General features: G+C 44.4%; 1 protein-coding gene across 1 annotated transcript in view; it reads right to left on the bottom strand.

Moving 5' to 3' along the window:
- The window catches only part of MRPS6 (mitochondrial ribosomal protein S6), a 50,257-nt gene that overhangs the window by 10,370 nt on the left and 25,521 nt on the right, over positions 1-14,366 (bottom strand). Inside the window, exon 2 of the mRNA XM_077342638.1 lies at positions 3,776-3,915. Coding sequence (XP_077198753.1) covers positions 3,776-3,915 — 140 coding nt within the window. The remainder of the gene's footprint in view (positions 1-3,775; positions 3,916-14,366) is intronic.

Genomic DNA, 14,366 nt, shown 5'->3' with positions numbered 1-14,366 from the left:
AGTAGGTGGCATAACAGGGATCTTGGTGTGCCTTTCCAGCTCATGCATATGCATCAAATGTATGGATGGCCATTATATATGCTAATCTACAAGCAATTTCTTATGCTTTTTTCACATGGGGCTACTTTCTATCTAGGATATTTGCAAACACATGAAGTAGTCCTTCTTCTTCTACCAGTGTCCTTGATTAGAAACTAAGCTATGCTGGATGCTTTCTTTAGCAGTCTACATAAAGTCAATACATGTTTTTAAAAAATCCCAAATGTCTGAACCAAATTATAGTTTAGAGACTCATCTCCACAGTTTATATGCAGTATGTTCTGACATATCTGCCAAAGAAAAAATTATAAATTGCAAAGACTTTCTGTCTAGTTATACACATTTTTATGTTATACTGCTAGATAAATATATCAGCTTATTTTTCATTACTAAATGAAGGCTTTATGCAACGTTAGTTGCCTAGCAACATTCTATCATACTTGCTGAAAGGCAGTTTCCTGTCCAAAAAAATTCTAAAGAACTTTAACAGCAAACAAATCTAATGATAAACAAATTCAAGGGGAATTTTGTAGTCCATTCTCACCACACTTCTAAAGCACCTTGATTTTTGACATGACAAAGACCGTTTATGCACTGGGAACTTCACTGCCCCACCCCCCCATCAGAAGCACAAATCGGGGGTGGATGAGGTGCACCAGGCCAATTGCTCCCCCTTATGGGTGCAGGTAGAGGTGGGGCAACCTGCCATGATTAGAACTCCAGCCTGCAGCCCGGCATGAAACCTCCAGTGCATAAATGGTCATACGTTTTGTTTTGTTGAAGATAATTTAATTCAGTGGCTATAACATTTCAATCTTTGGTTTTCCATCAGTGTCATCTTTAATAAAGAAAAGATCACTAAAACTAATATTCCAAACCAATGTTGTCATCATGACCGTTTATGCACTGGAGGTTTCATGCTGGAGTGCAGGTTTGGAATATTAGTTTTAGTGATCTTTTATGCACTGGAGGTTTCATGCCGGGCTGCGTGTGTGTGTGTCTGTGTGTGGGGAAGCGGCGGCGGCGCAATGGCCATCGGGAAGGGACCCCGGGCGGGAAACGAGCAGAGACGCCATGTCTGCGAGGGGAAGGGGAAGCCAGCAGGAGTACTCACTGTCAGGGAAGGCTTCTTCTCCTTGTGCGCAGTGAGTCCCCGGCCGGGCAAGGTGAGGCTGGGCCAAGCGTCCAATGGGGAAGAACTGAAGAGTAAGCCTGATTGGGCCCTCCAAGTTTTTATCCCGGACAGAGCCCGCACTTTCTCCTCCCCCTTAGGGCTTACTCTTTTACTTATTCCGCTCCAGAGGAGCGGTTAAAGACTAGGGGCAAAGCCTATTGTATCCAAGAATACAACGGGCGCTAGAGCTTGGCAGTGGGAAGAGGAAGGGTAGGAGTTGTCCAGTCTGTAAGGGCATGGGGTTGAATGTGTGTGTTGTATGGGAGGTTGTGGTGGCATGGTGGCAAATGAAGGCATGGGTGTGGAGATATGTGTCAAGAACCTGTGGTTTGGAATGTTTGTTGAGTGTGGGAGAAGACTGACCTTTAGGAATTGTGGCATAGTGGTTACAGATGAGCTTTCCAGAGCCATGTCTTCAGATATGTGAAGGGAAAATCAGACTGGACACTCTTCTTAGGGGGAGATTACATGGCAACCAATTCCTCCCAGTTCTGCGTCATTTCCCTTCTTGTGTGAATTAGGCCACAGACACCAAAGTGTCCCTCTGCCCTAATACACATGGGGTAGTCACAGTACACAGGTGTCCACCCTGTTCCTTCTGTCTCCATTTTTTCACTGTTGATAAAATGTTATGTGCCCACATGCTTGTTTCATGGTTGCTCAGAAGAAAAACTGGATTTTTGTACCCTGTTGTTTAGTACCCAAAGGAGTCTCAAAGCGGTTTACAAACACTTTTTCCCTTTGTCTCCCCACGATAGACAACCTGTGAGGGATGTGGGGCTGTGAGAGGTCTGAGAGAATTGGGAATGGGCCACAGTGACCCAGTACGCCTCAGGTGTCTCAAAGCATTTTCTAATCGTCTTCCCTTCCTCTCCCCATAACAGACTCTCTATGAGGGAGGTTGGGTAGAGAGGCTCACATGAAAGATGGCAACCCTAAGAGGAAGTCTCTCTGTGCACAGCAGTCTTGACCTTAGTAAGGTTTCTTATACTGTTTTTTTATTTGCCAGGCCAAGGTTGGAAAAAGTCAAGTCAGTTCCCACGTCTCTCCAGCCATTTACTTGTTCACTATTTACAGTTTCAGGCTGTAAATATTTATTTAGATCATACTGCACTTTCCAGACTCACAGGACTGATGCTGGTCTGTCTGCCTGCACCCCAGAATACAAACAGTTGCTGGTAAGGGCTGGCCATAGCCCATAGCCCAGGAGGGACACACCTGCACCACGTCCTCCCAACTGCAGGCAAAAATGGCTCCTTTGATGGCTGGACTCTGAGGCACTGTATGATTTTGAAGTCCTACCTCCAAACCTCCAGGAATATTTCCAACCCAGGGGTAGCTAATCTCCAGGTGGGGCCTGGATTGCTCCTGGAATTACAGCTCATCTTCATAGTATAAAGATCAGCTCCCCAAGCAAAAAGAGCTACTTTGGACGGGTTGTGGTAGTGAAGAAACATTTAAGGCTTCCCACACAGGTTGTTGCTGAATTGAAAGACTTGAGGCCTACTGCACAGGGTTGTTGTGCAGATAAAACAGGAGACAAAAGAGCCAGTTTCCTCTGCAGAATAACGCTGTGCAGTAGGCCTCAAATCTGCAGAGAGTTGCAAAGAAGAAAGACACATGGCTTGGCTGTGTCTAACCCCCGGCCAGAGCAGTATTTTAAGTGAGAAGGGGCTTTTCTGTGGCCTCCCTGTCCGGCAACTGTTTGGCAGAAGGGGAAAGTCCCCCCCCCTCAAAAGGAAGGCCCTGAGGCTCCCCTGCGTTGCTCTTGGAAATGCCTCCTCCCCTCAGTCAGGGCCTGTCAGAGGCTCCTTCGCAGCAGGCCTGAAGGGAGGTGGAGGGAGCACACTCACCAGCCTCCTGCCAGCTCTGTCAGGGTTCTGAGGCAATTTGCAGTTGGACATGACAGTTAGGACAGCCTTGGGGTGAAAAGGGCTGGTGCAGCCTGTCCAAGCCTCTGATCTCATCCCCCTTGGCAACCCTACTCCTCTCCCTGTGGTGATCAGGAGCAGACTGGCACTGATGTCTCCAGATTGCCCCTTGCTGGGCTGGGCAGGCGGGCCCTGTGAGAACTTTGGCCCTGTCAGAAATTTGGCTTCATGCCTCCCAACTGGCTGGAACACTGGTCTGTCCTGGTGAGGGCCCAATTGGAAGGCGCAAAGCGCCTTCCGTTTGGGCAATCTCCCGGACCGGCCCCACCCACTCTCCACCCACTTAGGCCTTAGCCTTTTATGTTTATACAGCGACAGCTGTATAAAGATGGTTCAAATGGGAATATTTGCTCCCCATTTTTCCTACAAGTTTCACTTAGAAGCCTATAGCAAGTGTTTAGTCATAGATGGCACTTCTCTTAGGGAAACAGGCATGCAGTGAGAACCACATATGCTTGTTTCCTGAGCTGTGAGAACAGTTACCAAGACAACATCAAAGCCCCAGGTGCATTCATTGCTCTTCTGAACATTTCAAGATCACTTTTTGGATGGCAACCTTAAGTATTTGTTTCTTAACAATACAGCACCCAAAAAAAAAAACCTCTAGATGTGAGACTTATATAACTCATACCCTCCTCTTGTGTGGCACTCATTATGTCTTGAGATTTTATATGGCAGGGTTCTTTCTCCGAGGTTTTCCAGATTCCTCACCACAGCTCCTCTTTTCATCAAAGCCTCCACTGTGCGTTTCAGAGTTGCTGCCACCTCAGCCTTTAAAAAAAAAGCACAAATGTGTTTTATGATACAATAACAGAAATTAGCACCATACACTTACCTGGTGAGAAAAGATTCACAAGATGGTTGAAGAACTAAGAAATTATGTCTATGGGAAAGAAATCCCAGGCATTTAATTTTTTGCCCTCCTCTCACGGCCAATATTAAGCTAACAAAGTTAGTTGTCAGTAACGTACATGGAGACATGTAAAACACCTTCAGAAGCCACAACTAAGTTTTTATTTCATTTCTCTTTTAGACAGATATTCCTGACTGGCTTCTATTCTTTTTCTAGGAAATAACAGTTATTCAGGGTGTCAAGCTAAACTGAACTATATTCTATGAGTACATCTTTGATGACTGTTATAAATATATAGTCAATGGGCTCAGTATAAAAGGTATGTTACATGTTATTCAGTACAGCAGCATCAGACAGAAAGATGGAATACAACTTTGAGATATAATTTCTGAAGATTTTTTAAAGCTTCACACATGTTATAATTAGGAAGTTAACATAACCAATGCTATCATTCATGGGTTGATAATAATTTAGTCTCCAATTCCAGCTAAATATAATAGAACAAATGTAACTTTAAAAGTAGATATATTTAGATGGATCTGTAGAAAGCAAATGATCATAGGAATGACCCGTATGACAAAAATTAAAAATATATATACTGTATGGACAGAGCATTTTGTTTTGTATGCTTTTCATCTTGTAATGCAAAAGAGACTAAGCTGGAAACGAGCAAATTAATAAAAGTCACTTGTCTAGAAAAAGAATCTTGACTACACTAAATTCATGAATATAGTGCAACATAAAAGTAATCCACAATTAAATAATATCAAAACTTCACTGAGTTAAAAAACTCTAGAAGAGTTTTGGCAGATTTTAGGAGACTGTTCTATAACAAGAGTGGCCAAACTGTGGCTCTCTAGATGTCCAAGCTGGCAGGGGCTCATGGGAATTGTAGTCCATGGACATCAGAAGAGCCACAGTTCGCCACCCCTGTTCTATAATGTTCTTCATATCAGAGATCACATATGTATTACACCCCACATTCCAATCTGTTTCTTTACAATAGCCCCCAGAACTATTTCTTTCTTCTCTAGCACCTCAGCCACATTTACTAGTATTTCTTCCTGCATGCCTCAAAAACCAGAGAGACTGCCAGCATTTCAGCGGCTCTTCAGCTGATTCCATGCCATTCCTAGACCACTCTTTTCCCAATCTGACCTACAATGCCTGTGGGATCTTTGTCTTGGAACCCCAAGGACTATGCGATGGGTTCCATCCTCTCCATTGTTCTCAGCTGTTCTCAGATTATGCGAGGAAGGTTCCCACTTTGCTTGGACCTATCAAATGGCCAGGGAATGCTCACTGCTACAGTCTCATTAGAGGCAAACAATTCTGGACCTCAGTGGCCCTTACAGCATAGGCCACAGAGATCCGTTTTAGAATGGGACACAATAAAGGTAATTTTTGATTTTATTGCGCCACGCATACAGGCTAATGTCTACACTATATGCCTTCTGAAAACTGTCCAAGAGTTATCCTGACATATGAACTACTCAAGATTCACAAACTGAAATTGAGCCCTATTTTTAAACAGAAATATTAAAGGTTTTATTAGAATGAAATTACTTTTTTTCTTTAAATACAGAATAAATAGCCATCTTGACAGCAGCTTGTTTATCATGTTAAATATGTGTGAATAGACTTGAAAAGTAATTGAAAACAGAGCACCTACAAATGTCACAACCACACAGTACTTTCCAAATGAGTAGGATCCCTATATGTGAAGCATAAAAGGTAAAGCACCGGGTCATGTCTGACCCTTGGGGTGACGCCCTCTAGTGTTTTCATGGCAGACTCAATACGGGGTGGTTTGCCAGTGCCTTCCCCAGTCATTACTGTTGATCCCCCAGCAAGCTTGGTACTCATTTTACCAAACTCGGAAGGATGGAAGACTGACTCAACCTTGAGCCAGCTGCTGGGATTGAACTCCCAAACTCATGGGCAGAGCATCAGACAGCGTGTCTGCTGCCTTACCACTCTGCACCACAAGAGGCTTATATGTGAAGGATAAGTTTCATACAATAAGCTGTATTAGGGCTTGTCTTCATATTACAAAGTCCCTGTCTGCTCATGGACCATGATAAGAAGCAGGTATGGCCTAACTCCCACCAACTGATCCATTGAGCTATTAGTGCCACTGAAACATAGTCATAGAATCATAGAGTTGGAAGGAACCCCATGGGTCATCTAGTCCAACCCACTGTACTATGCAGGACACTCACAACCCTATCACTCATCCACTGTAACCTGCCACACCCTTAAGCCTTCAAAGAATCAGCTTCTCCTTCAGATGGCTATCCAGCCTCTGTTTAAAAATTTCCAAAGATGGGGAACCCACCACCTCCTGAGGAAGCCTGTTCCACTGAGAAACTGTTCTGTCGGAAACATCTTCCTAATGTTTAGACAGAATTTCTTTTGAATTAATTTCATTCCATTGGTTCTGGTCCCGCCCCTCCAAGGCAAGAGAGAACAACTCTGCTCCATCCTCGATATGGCAGCCTTTTAAATACTTGAAAATGGTTATCAAATCACCTCTCAATCGTCTCCTCTCCAGGCTAAACAGACCAAGCCTTTCTTCATATGTCTTGGTCTCCAAACCCCTCACCATCTTTGTTGGCCTCCTCTGGACATGCTCCTGTTTGTCTACATCCCTCTTCAACTGGGGTGCCCAAAACTGAACACAGTACTCCAGGTGAGCCTGAACCAGAACTTCATTTTATTTAGTTTAGCCCACTTCTCGAGCCTATCAAGATCATCCTGTATTCTATTTCTGTCTTCAGTTCTGTTTGCTACCCCTCCCAGTTTAGTATCATCTGCAAATTTAATAAGTATCCCCTCTAAACCCTCATCCAAATAATTTATAAACATGTTGAACAACATAGGCCTCAGGACAGATCCCTGGGGAACTCCACGTGTCACTCTTCTCCAAGAGGAACCATTAACAAGCACTTTTGGGTACGATCTGTCAACCAGTTATCGATCCACCTCACAGAATTAGGATCCGTACCGCATTTTACCAACTTGTCAACAAGAATATAATGTGGAACCTTATCAAATGCTTTACTGAAATCCAGATAAACGATGTCCATCCCATTCCCCTGATCCAGCAAGGTAGTCAGTTTCTTGAAAAAAGAGATAAGGTTGGTTCGATATGATTTGTTCTTGCAAAACCCGTGCTGAATCTTAGAAATCACAGCACTCTGTTCCAGCTGCTCAAGGACTGACTGATGATTTGTTCCAAAAATTTGCCAGCTACAGATGTCATGCTGACAAGTTGATAGTTACCCGGATCCTCTTTTTTTCCTTTCTTGAAGATGGGGACAACATTTGCCCGCCTCCAATCATCTGGCACCTCACCTGTTCTCTAAGAAGTCTCAAAAATAATGGACAAAGATGCAGAGATTACATCTGCAAATTATTTTAGTACTCTTGGATGCAATTCATCTGGCCCAGAAGACTGTTACATTTAAAGAAATTAGGTGTTTGTGTACTGCCCCAACAGTGATCCTAGGGCACCATTCCCATCTCCTCTGTTGTGTTAAATTTTTTCCACATTGAGCACTATTTCCCTCACAAGAGAAGACTGAGGAGAAATAGGAGTTGAGCAGTTCAGTCCTCTCTTCATCATCTGTTATAATTTAAATTTCTTGTCCTCACAGTGGTCCTACAGAGTCCTTACTCTTTTTCTTACTTGAAATATAACTAAAGAAGCCTTTTTTGCTATGTTTAGCACTCCTTGCTAGCCTAAGCTCATGTTGAGCTTTAGCTTTTTTAACACTGTCCCTACAATTATTGGTTATTTGTTTATACCCATCCTTGGTAACAAGGCTTTCCTTCCATTTCCTAAATGATTCTTATTCCTCAAATCATTTGACATCTGTTTATGGAGCCACCTTGGATTCCTTAGGCTCCTTCCATCTTTCCTTCTCAAGGGGACTGTTTGTGATTGAGCCTTCAGTATTTCACTTTTAAGAAACTTCCAGCCCTCTTTAAGTCTTTCTGACCACGGGACTCTACCTAACATACCTTTAAGTCTGTTAAAATTTTGTTTCCTTAAGTCCAGTCTATACGTACGACTACGTAAAGGTTTTCACTTTCCCATAATTGAAAATTCAAAAAGCACATGGTCAGTACTGCCAAGTGTGCCTACTACTTCCACCTCATCTACCAGTTCTTCTCTATCAATGAGAATCAAGTCTAAAATAGCATAGCCCCTGGTTCCCCTCTCTATTTTCTGGGAAATGAAGCTGTCAGCAAGACAAGTTAAGAATTTAGTGGAGTTTGTATTTTTAGCAGAGTTGTTCTTCCAACAGATATCTGGGTAATGTTAGTCACCCGTGACCACTGTTTCCCCCCTCTTTGAAAATTGTGTAATTTGGTCTAGCAGTATCTCATTCAAGTCCTTTGACTGGCCTGGTGGTCTATAGCAGATCACCACAATAATACCACTCTCATTTCCTACTTATTTTATATTTACCCAAATATACTCAACTGAACTTTCATGCTCAGGACCTGTATTTCTTCACACATATATTCTTAACATATATTGCTACACCTCCCCCTTTCTTTTCTTGTCTGTCCCTTTTGAATAGATTGTATCTATTGTATCTAATAGATTGTATCTATGGTATAGATTGAATAGATTGTATCTATTGTATCTAAATGAGCCTCTTGTGGCGCAGAGTGGTAAGGCAGCCGTCTGAAAGCTTTGCCCATTGAGGCTGGGAGTTTGATCCCAGCAGCCGGCTCAAGGTTGACTCAGCCTTCCATCCTTCCGAGGTCGGTAAAATGAGTACCCAGCTTGCTGCTGGGGGGTAAACGGTCATGACTGGGGAAGGCACTGGCAAACCACCCCGTATTGAGTCTGCCATGAAAACGCTAGAGGGCGTCACCCCAAGGGTCAGACATGACTCGGTGCTTGCACAGGAGATACCTTTACCTTTACCTTATTGTATCTAATAGATTGTATCTATTCGGTCCAGTAGTTTTTAACATATTTATTAAAGATCTAGATGAGGGGGTGGAGGGACTACTCATCAAGTTTGCAGACGACACCAAATTGGGAGGACTGGCAAATACTCCAGAAGACAGAGATAGAGTTCAACGCGATCTGAACACACTGGAAAAATGGGCAAATGAGAACAAGATGCAATTTAATAAAGATAAGTGTAAAGTTCTGCATCTGGGTCAGAAAAATGAAAAGCATGCCTACTGGATGGGGGATACGCTTCTAGGTAACACTGTGTGTGAACGAGACCTTGGGACTCATGCCCATTTAAAAAAGCACAGGATGAGAGGCTGAAACAACTCCTTCCTTCATATTTCATGCCAAAATTGGCCAGTTAGCAGCTGGAAGGCACAAAATGCCCACTGCACACTTGACATAGTATTCACGTTGTCCTCTAACAAACACAGGGACTTTTTAATGCAAAGATTGGCCATCCTTATTCCACAAAAGCACATTAGTATCAAAAGCAAATCAAATGATTAACACAGCATCTTTATGCTTCTTAAATTGATGTTCCACTTTAACTGTATAGTGCTTGTGTGTTTTATTTAGCTTGTACCATGAAGGACTAAAGTTGGTGACTGGCTGAAGATGGGGGAAGATAGATGAGGACTATACTGCCTTCTTATGTTCTTATGCTTGTTTAAGGGGATTTGATCAGTTTTATTGGGGATTTTATCTGTTTTATGTAACCTGTAATGAGTCTACGGAAAGTGGTAGGATAGAAATCAAATGAATAAATCAATAAAATTGAGAACATGTGATTGCATACTGATGTTACCACTGTTTGAACTGGGTGGCTAAATCCAGGGGATATACTTGAATGACTAGCAATCTGCCCACCCTCAGTGTGTTTGAAGTTTGATTTTATGAAATATAAATGAATCTTCACAAAATCAGTGTCACGAACCGAAGGCCGGTCTTGCTGACCAGACGAGACCCCCTCGTAGAGAACTCCTACATACACATTGAAGGGTTCCATAAGGTGCAGGAGGACAAAGCATGGCAAGAACAGGAATGTTGACAGAGACAAGATGGCCCTCTCAGGTCTATAGATAGGGGGATAGTTTAAGTGGGAGAAATAGTTCTCATAGAGGCGGCTTTTGAGGAGGCACGCATTCAGGAGACATCCAGTCTGGCCTTTCTGTTGTTCCTGAGAGTAAATTTCCAACCGCTACTATGCGAACTAAGGACAAGGAGAGATAAGAGAGAGCTCTTTGCAGGGAGGTGGAGATCTCTACAGGTCATAAACCATGGGACTGAGGAGGGGAGGGAAGGTACGGAAAAATGAAAATGTGGGGGTTAGGGAGGGGTGAAGGATCCGCAGGCCCATTGAACCTTTAAGTTAGCCCTCTCGAGGAGATCGGGAGGGCAGTCATGACATCCGGCTGCCCCAAAGACCTGTCCCACTCCCTCTTCTTCCCTCCTTAGTCAGGATGGGGTTTATCAGGGTACAGAAAGTGAAACTTTTTAACTAAAACTGGGGCGTTCACATCCTCCACATCTATCCACTCATTTGCGGAGTCTGGGAAACCTTTCCAGGCTGCCAGGTACTGTAGGCATTTTTTTTGTATGTGAGAAGGGATCTGATAACAATCTTCAAGTATTTAAAAGGCTGCCATATAGAGCAGTGATTCTCAACCTTCCTAATGCTGTGACCCTTTAATACAGTTCCTCATGTTGTGGTGATCCCCACGCATACAATTATGCAAGTGTTCTTTCACAGAAATTAAATTGAAACTGACCAATGGCGTGAAGATCCATTGTTCATGAGTGTATATAAATTAGTTTTTTTCCTGGGGTTTCTCAGTTCATTTCTGCCTCTTGTCCCACCATGCCGATCTAGCTCTTTTTCATTGCTCCAGACAGACGAACACTCTATCTCGATCTACCCCACAAGGCTGTTGTGTGGATGGTGCCCCCCGGCCAAGCTGCCTGCCCTGCTGCAACCCCTCTGAAAGGGTCGTTCTACCCCCAAAGGGGTCCCTACCCCCAGATTGAGAACCACTGATATAGAGGATAGGGCAGAATACTCCCAGCGGGACAGGCCAGAACTAATGGAATGAAATTCAAAAGAAATTCCATCTGAACATCTGGGAGAAGTTCTTGACAGAGTGGTTTCTCAATGGAACATGCTTCATCAGGAGGTGGTGGGTTCTCCATCTTTGGAGATTTTTAAACAGAGGCTGGATAGCCATCTGACGTAGAGACTGATTCTATGAAGATTCAAGGGGGTGGAAGGTTACAGTGGATGAACGATAGGGTTGTGAGTGTCCTGCATAGTGCAGGGGGTTGGACTAGATGACCCAGGAGTTCCATTCCAACTCTGATTCTATTAAATATTTCAGTAAAATAGTAGGGATTTTTCCTTTCTTTTTTGCTCACTTTGAACAACACAGGTTTTCATTCATCTCTGCAAAGTATTATTTCACTTGCTGGGAGTTTACTTCAGTTGTGGCATTCTTCAGAAGCTGATAATCTGACCAAACTTCCTTAGCATTTGTTTTACAGATGAATACAAAACTGTCATTCAGGGAGAAGGGACAGCTGCAAGGTACAAGTTCCTCAGTGTGAAAGTGTATTGGGCAAAGGTGTCGGCTTGTTATGAGGGCTGGATCTTTCAGGCCAGGTAAGACAGTCCAGTTCCAACCAGCAGGCTGCATGTCTGACACACCTGTTAAAGGGCTTTAATTTGGCAACCCTACTGGTTCAAAATCCTCCAATACTGTGTAGAGCTTCACCAACCATCTGTTTATTAAATGCACAAAAACAGTAGTCGTTTCAAGTACCTGTGTATATTAAGTGCTATAAATCTGAATATCAGGCAAGTAGCCACTACTCCTCAGTATGAGCACCAGGTTGGAGGCAAAATAGAAATACTTTAAATAAATATCCAATTTAAAAGTGATATACTGTATAGAAAAACTAATTTTCTGAAAAAAATGTTTCACTCACGTTACCTAATTTAGCAAGTTTATTTTGACTTCTATTTGGACCTGGTTAGTAGTTGTTTGGGAGAGTGCCAAGGAAGTCCAGTAGAGTCTGCAGAGGTAGGCAATGGCAAACCATTTCTTAACATTTCTTGCTTTGAAAACCCCATATGAGTCACCATAAGTTGGCTTCAACTTCACATCACTTTACAGATTCTTCAAGGCTAACTCTTCCTCCAATGTATCCCTTTCTCTCCCGGCACCCTCAGTCTCCTCCCCTTTCCCCCCTTCCCACCTAGCAGCCAACCCTTTCCTACTCAACATGAGCTATATTACTTATTTTTTTCACTTTTACCTAATGTCTTTCCCCACAATGGGGACCAACAGCACCTTACATCATTCTCTTCTCCACTTTATGCTCATAAGGACTCTTGAGAATCACTGGGCAATGTGTAACTGGCCCAAGATCACCCAGATGGTGTCCACAGCAGAGCAGTGAACATGTCTCCCAGACCCTAGTCAGAAACACTTTTATGGAACAGCTATCCCTTTTCCTCCACCTTTCACTGACAGAGGTTAAGGCTTGAAGGTGAAAAATACTATTGTGGTTGCCTAGCAATTCTCACAATGGCTACTGAAAGAGCATTCATTTCTTAAAGTTACAGGTACTTTAAAGACAGCGGGTGCTAGGGGGCTGAAACAGTTGGGTGGGGTGGCCGCGCAACTTGGCGGCAGCCAGGCCGCGCACCTGAGGCCGGGGATGGTGCAGCCTGTGTAGCTCCCCTGGCGTCTTCTGGCCCCTCTGTGTCTGGCCCCAGCGCGGCACCTACTGTAGGTGTAGGAGGGCAGGCTCGAGATGGCGGGTGGCGCGCTCAGCAACGTGAGACAGTAGAGGAGGTAGTTTTTCTGGGGCTGGGGCTGCCGCCATTGCTGCCACTGCAGCGTCTTCCGCGATCCTTCGCTGTGGCCACCGTTGGGCTGGACGCCGCTGGAGGGGTTTCCGGCTCCGTTACTGGGGCGGGAGCGGGCGGCAGGCATTCTCTGGTGGCCAGGTCTGCGGCGACGTGGCGTCTCCGGAGGCAGGGCAGCCGGCGGCCCTGGAACGGCTGGTGGCGGGGCCACAGTCGCGGGGGAAGGCAGCACCGGCTCAGGTGTTACTGGCGGCGCAGCCGGAGGCTCGGGCGCAGCCGCGGGTTCCCACTTGGGGCGGTGGGGAGGCGCCGTGTTCGCGGCTGGGGCCGCCTCCAGATCCTCCTTGCCGCACGGGCAGTCGGCGACCTGCCATCTCCGGGGCTAGGAAGGGAATAGCGGCCGTCCGCATGTGGCCGACATGGGTCGGGGGAATCGGGAGGCGCAAAGCACCTCCCGATTTGTCAGTCCAGGGGAAGGGGCCTATTAGCACCCTTCCTCATCACGGACAGGGCCCATCCTCGGGGCCCTAAACGAATTATTTAATCCGCTCCGCTAGGAGCGGTTAAAGATAAGTGGAGCAAATACATATTTCTGCTAGATTCAAATGGGTAGCCGTGTTGGTCTGAAGTACCACAATAAAATCAAGAGTCCAGTAACATCTTTAAGTCTAACAAAGTGCTACTGGACTCTGATTTTATTGTGATACTTCTGCTAGTCAGTAACTGAGTTGTTCCCAGCTGGCCTCTCATAGTGTAATGGGAGTTTTTTTTTATTCCTGCTGTATCTATCAGCATATTAAAAGCCTAGAGTATTTTGCCCAAGCATATGCTCATGAGCTATTGTTTTCAACTTAACCCCAATCAATCAAAATTATACTTTATGGGAAGGTTCATACATCTACAAAAGCCAAAAAGGTCGCAACCAAGGCAAGATAATTCTCTAACATATGTGCAATACTTCACTCTCCAAGGAGGGAAGGTCTATCAGCCCCACATATACTAGCTGCCAAAACACTCCCAGCCCTTTCTACCACCTACCCAGCTTGCTCCATTGACTATATTCTGCCTCCCTTCACCCTCTTTCTCTCAAGCACTGTCAGAGAAAACACATACCATCTTATGGGCAAGCTGAGGTGGGAGGGAGGAAAAAAGCTAGAGTTGTGCAGCAACTGTAATCATGACAGCAGCTTCTTCCAACCATTCTCTCTTGTGGATAGGCAAAGTATTCTGTCACGCATCCTTTACTTCCCCCTATAGAACGGCATCCCTGATTTTTGTGAGGTGAGAACCCACACTCTTGACCATCAGCAAATTGCACAGAGTTGCACAAAAGGACTTTTGAAGGTTGTTTGTGGCTGTGTTCTTCGCCTCTTCTACTAAATTAATGTATGGGCAATTAGCTATGCTTTTAAAACTAGGATCAAAATAGTTTTAAACTATAGTGAAAGCTAATAGTGCCACGAGCAAGTGTGAGATCAGCAGCAGAACCTTCATTGCAAGAAACATGAGGCAGATCAAAT

The sequence above is a fragment of the Paroedura picta genome, chromosome 6, assembly GCF_049243985.1.
Source record: "Paroedura picta isolate Pp20150507F chromosome 6, Ppicta_v3.0, whole genome shotgun sequence".
Taxonomy (NCBI): Eukaryota; Metazoa; Chordata; class Lepidosauria; order Squamata; family Gekkonidae; genus Paroedura; species Paroedura picta.
Note: the sequence above shows the minus strand (reverse complement) of the source record. Positions and strands in the feature narration are given on the sequence as shown.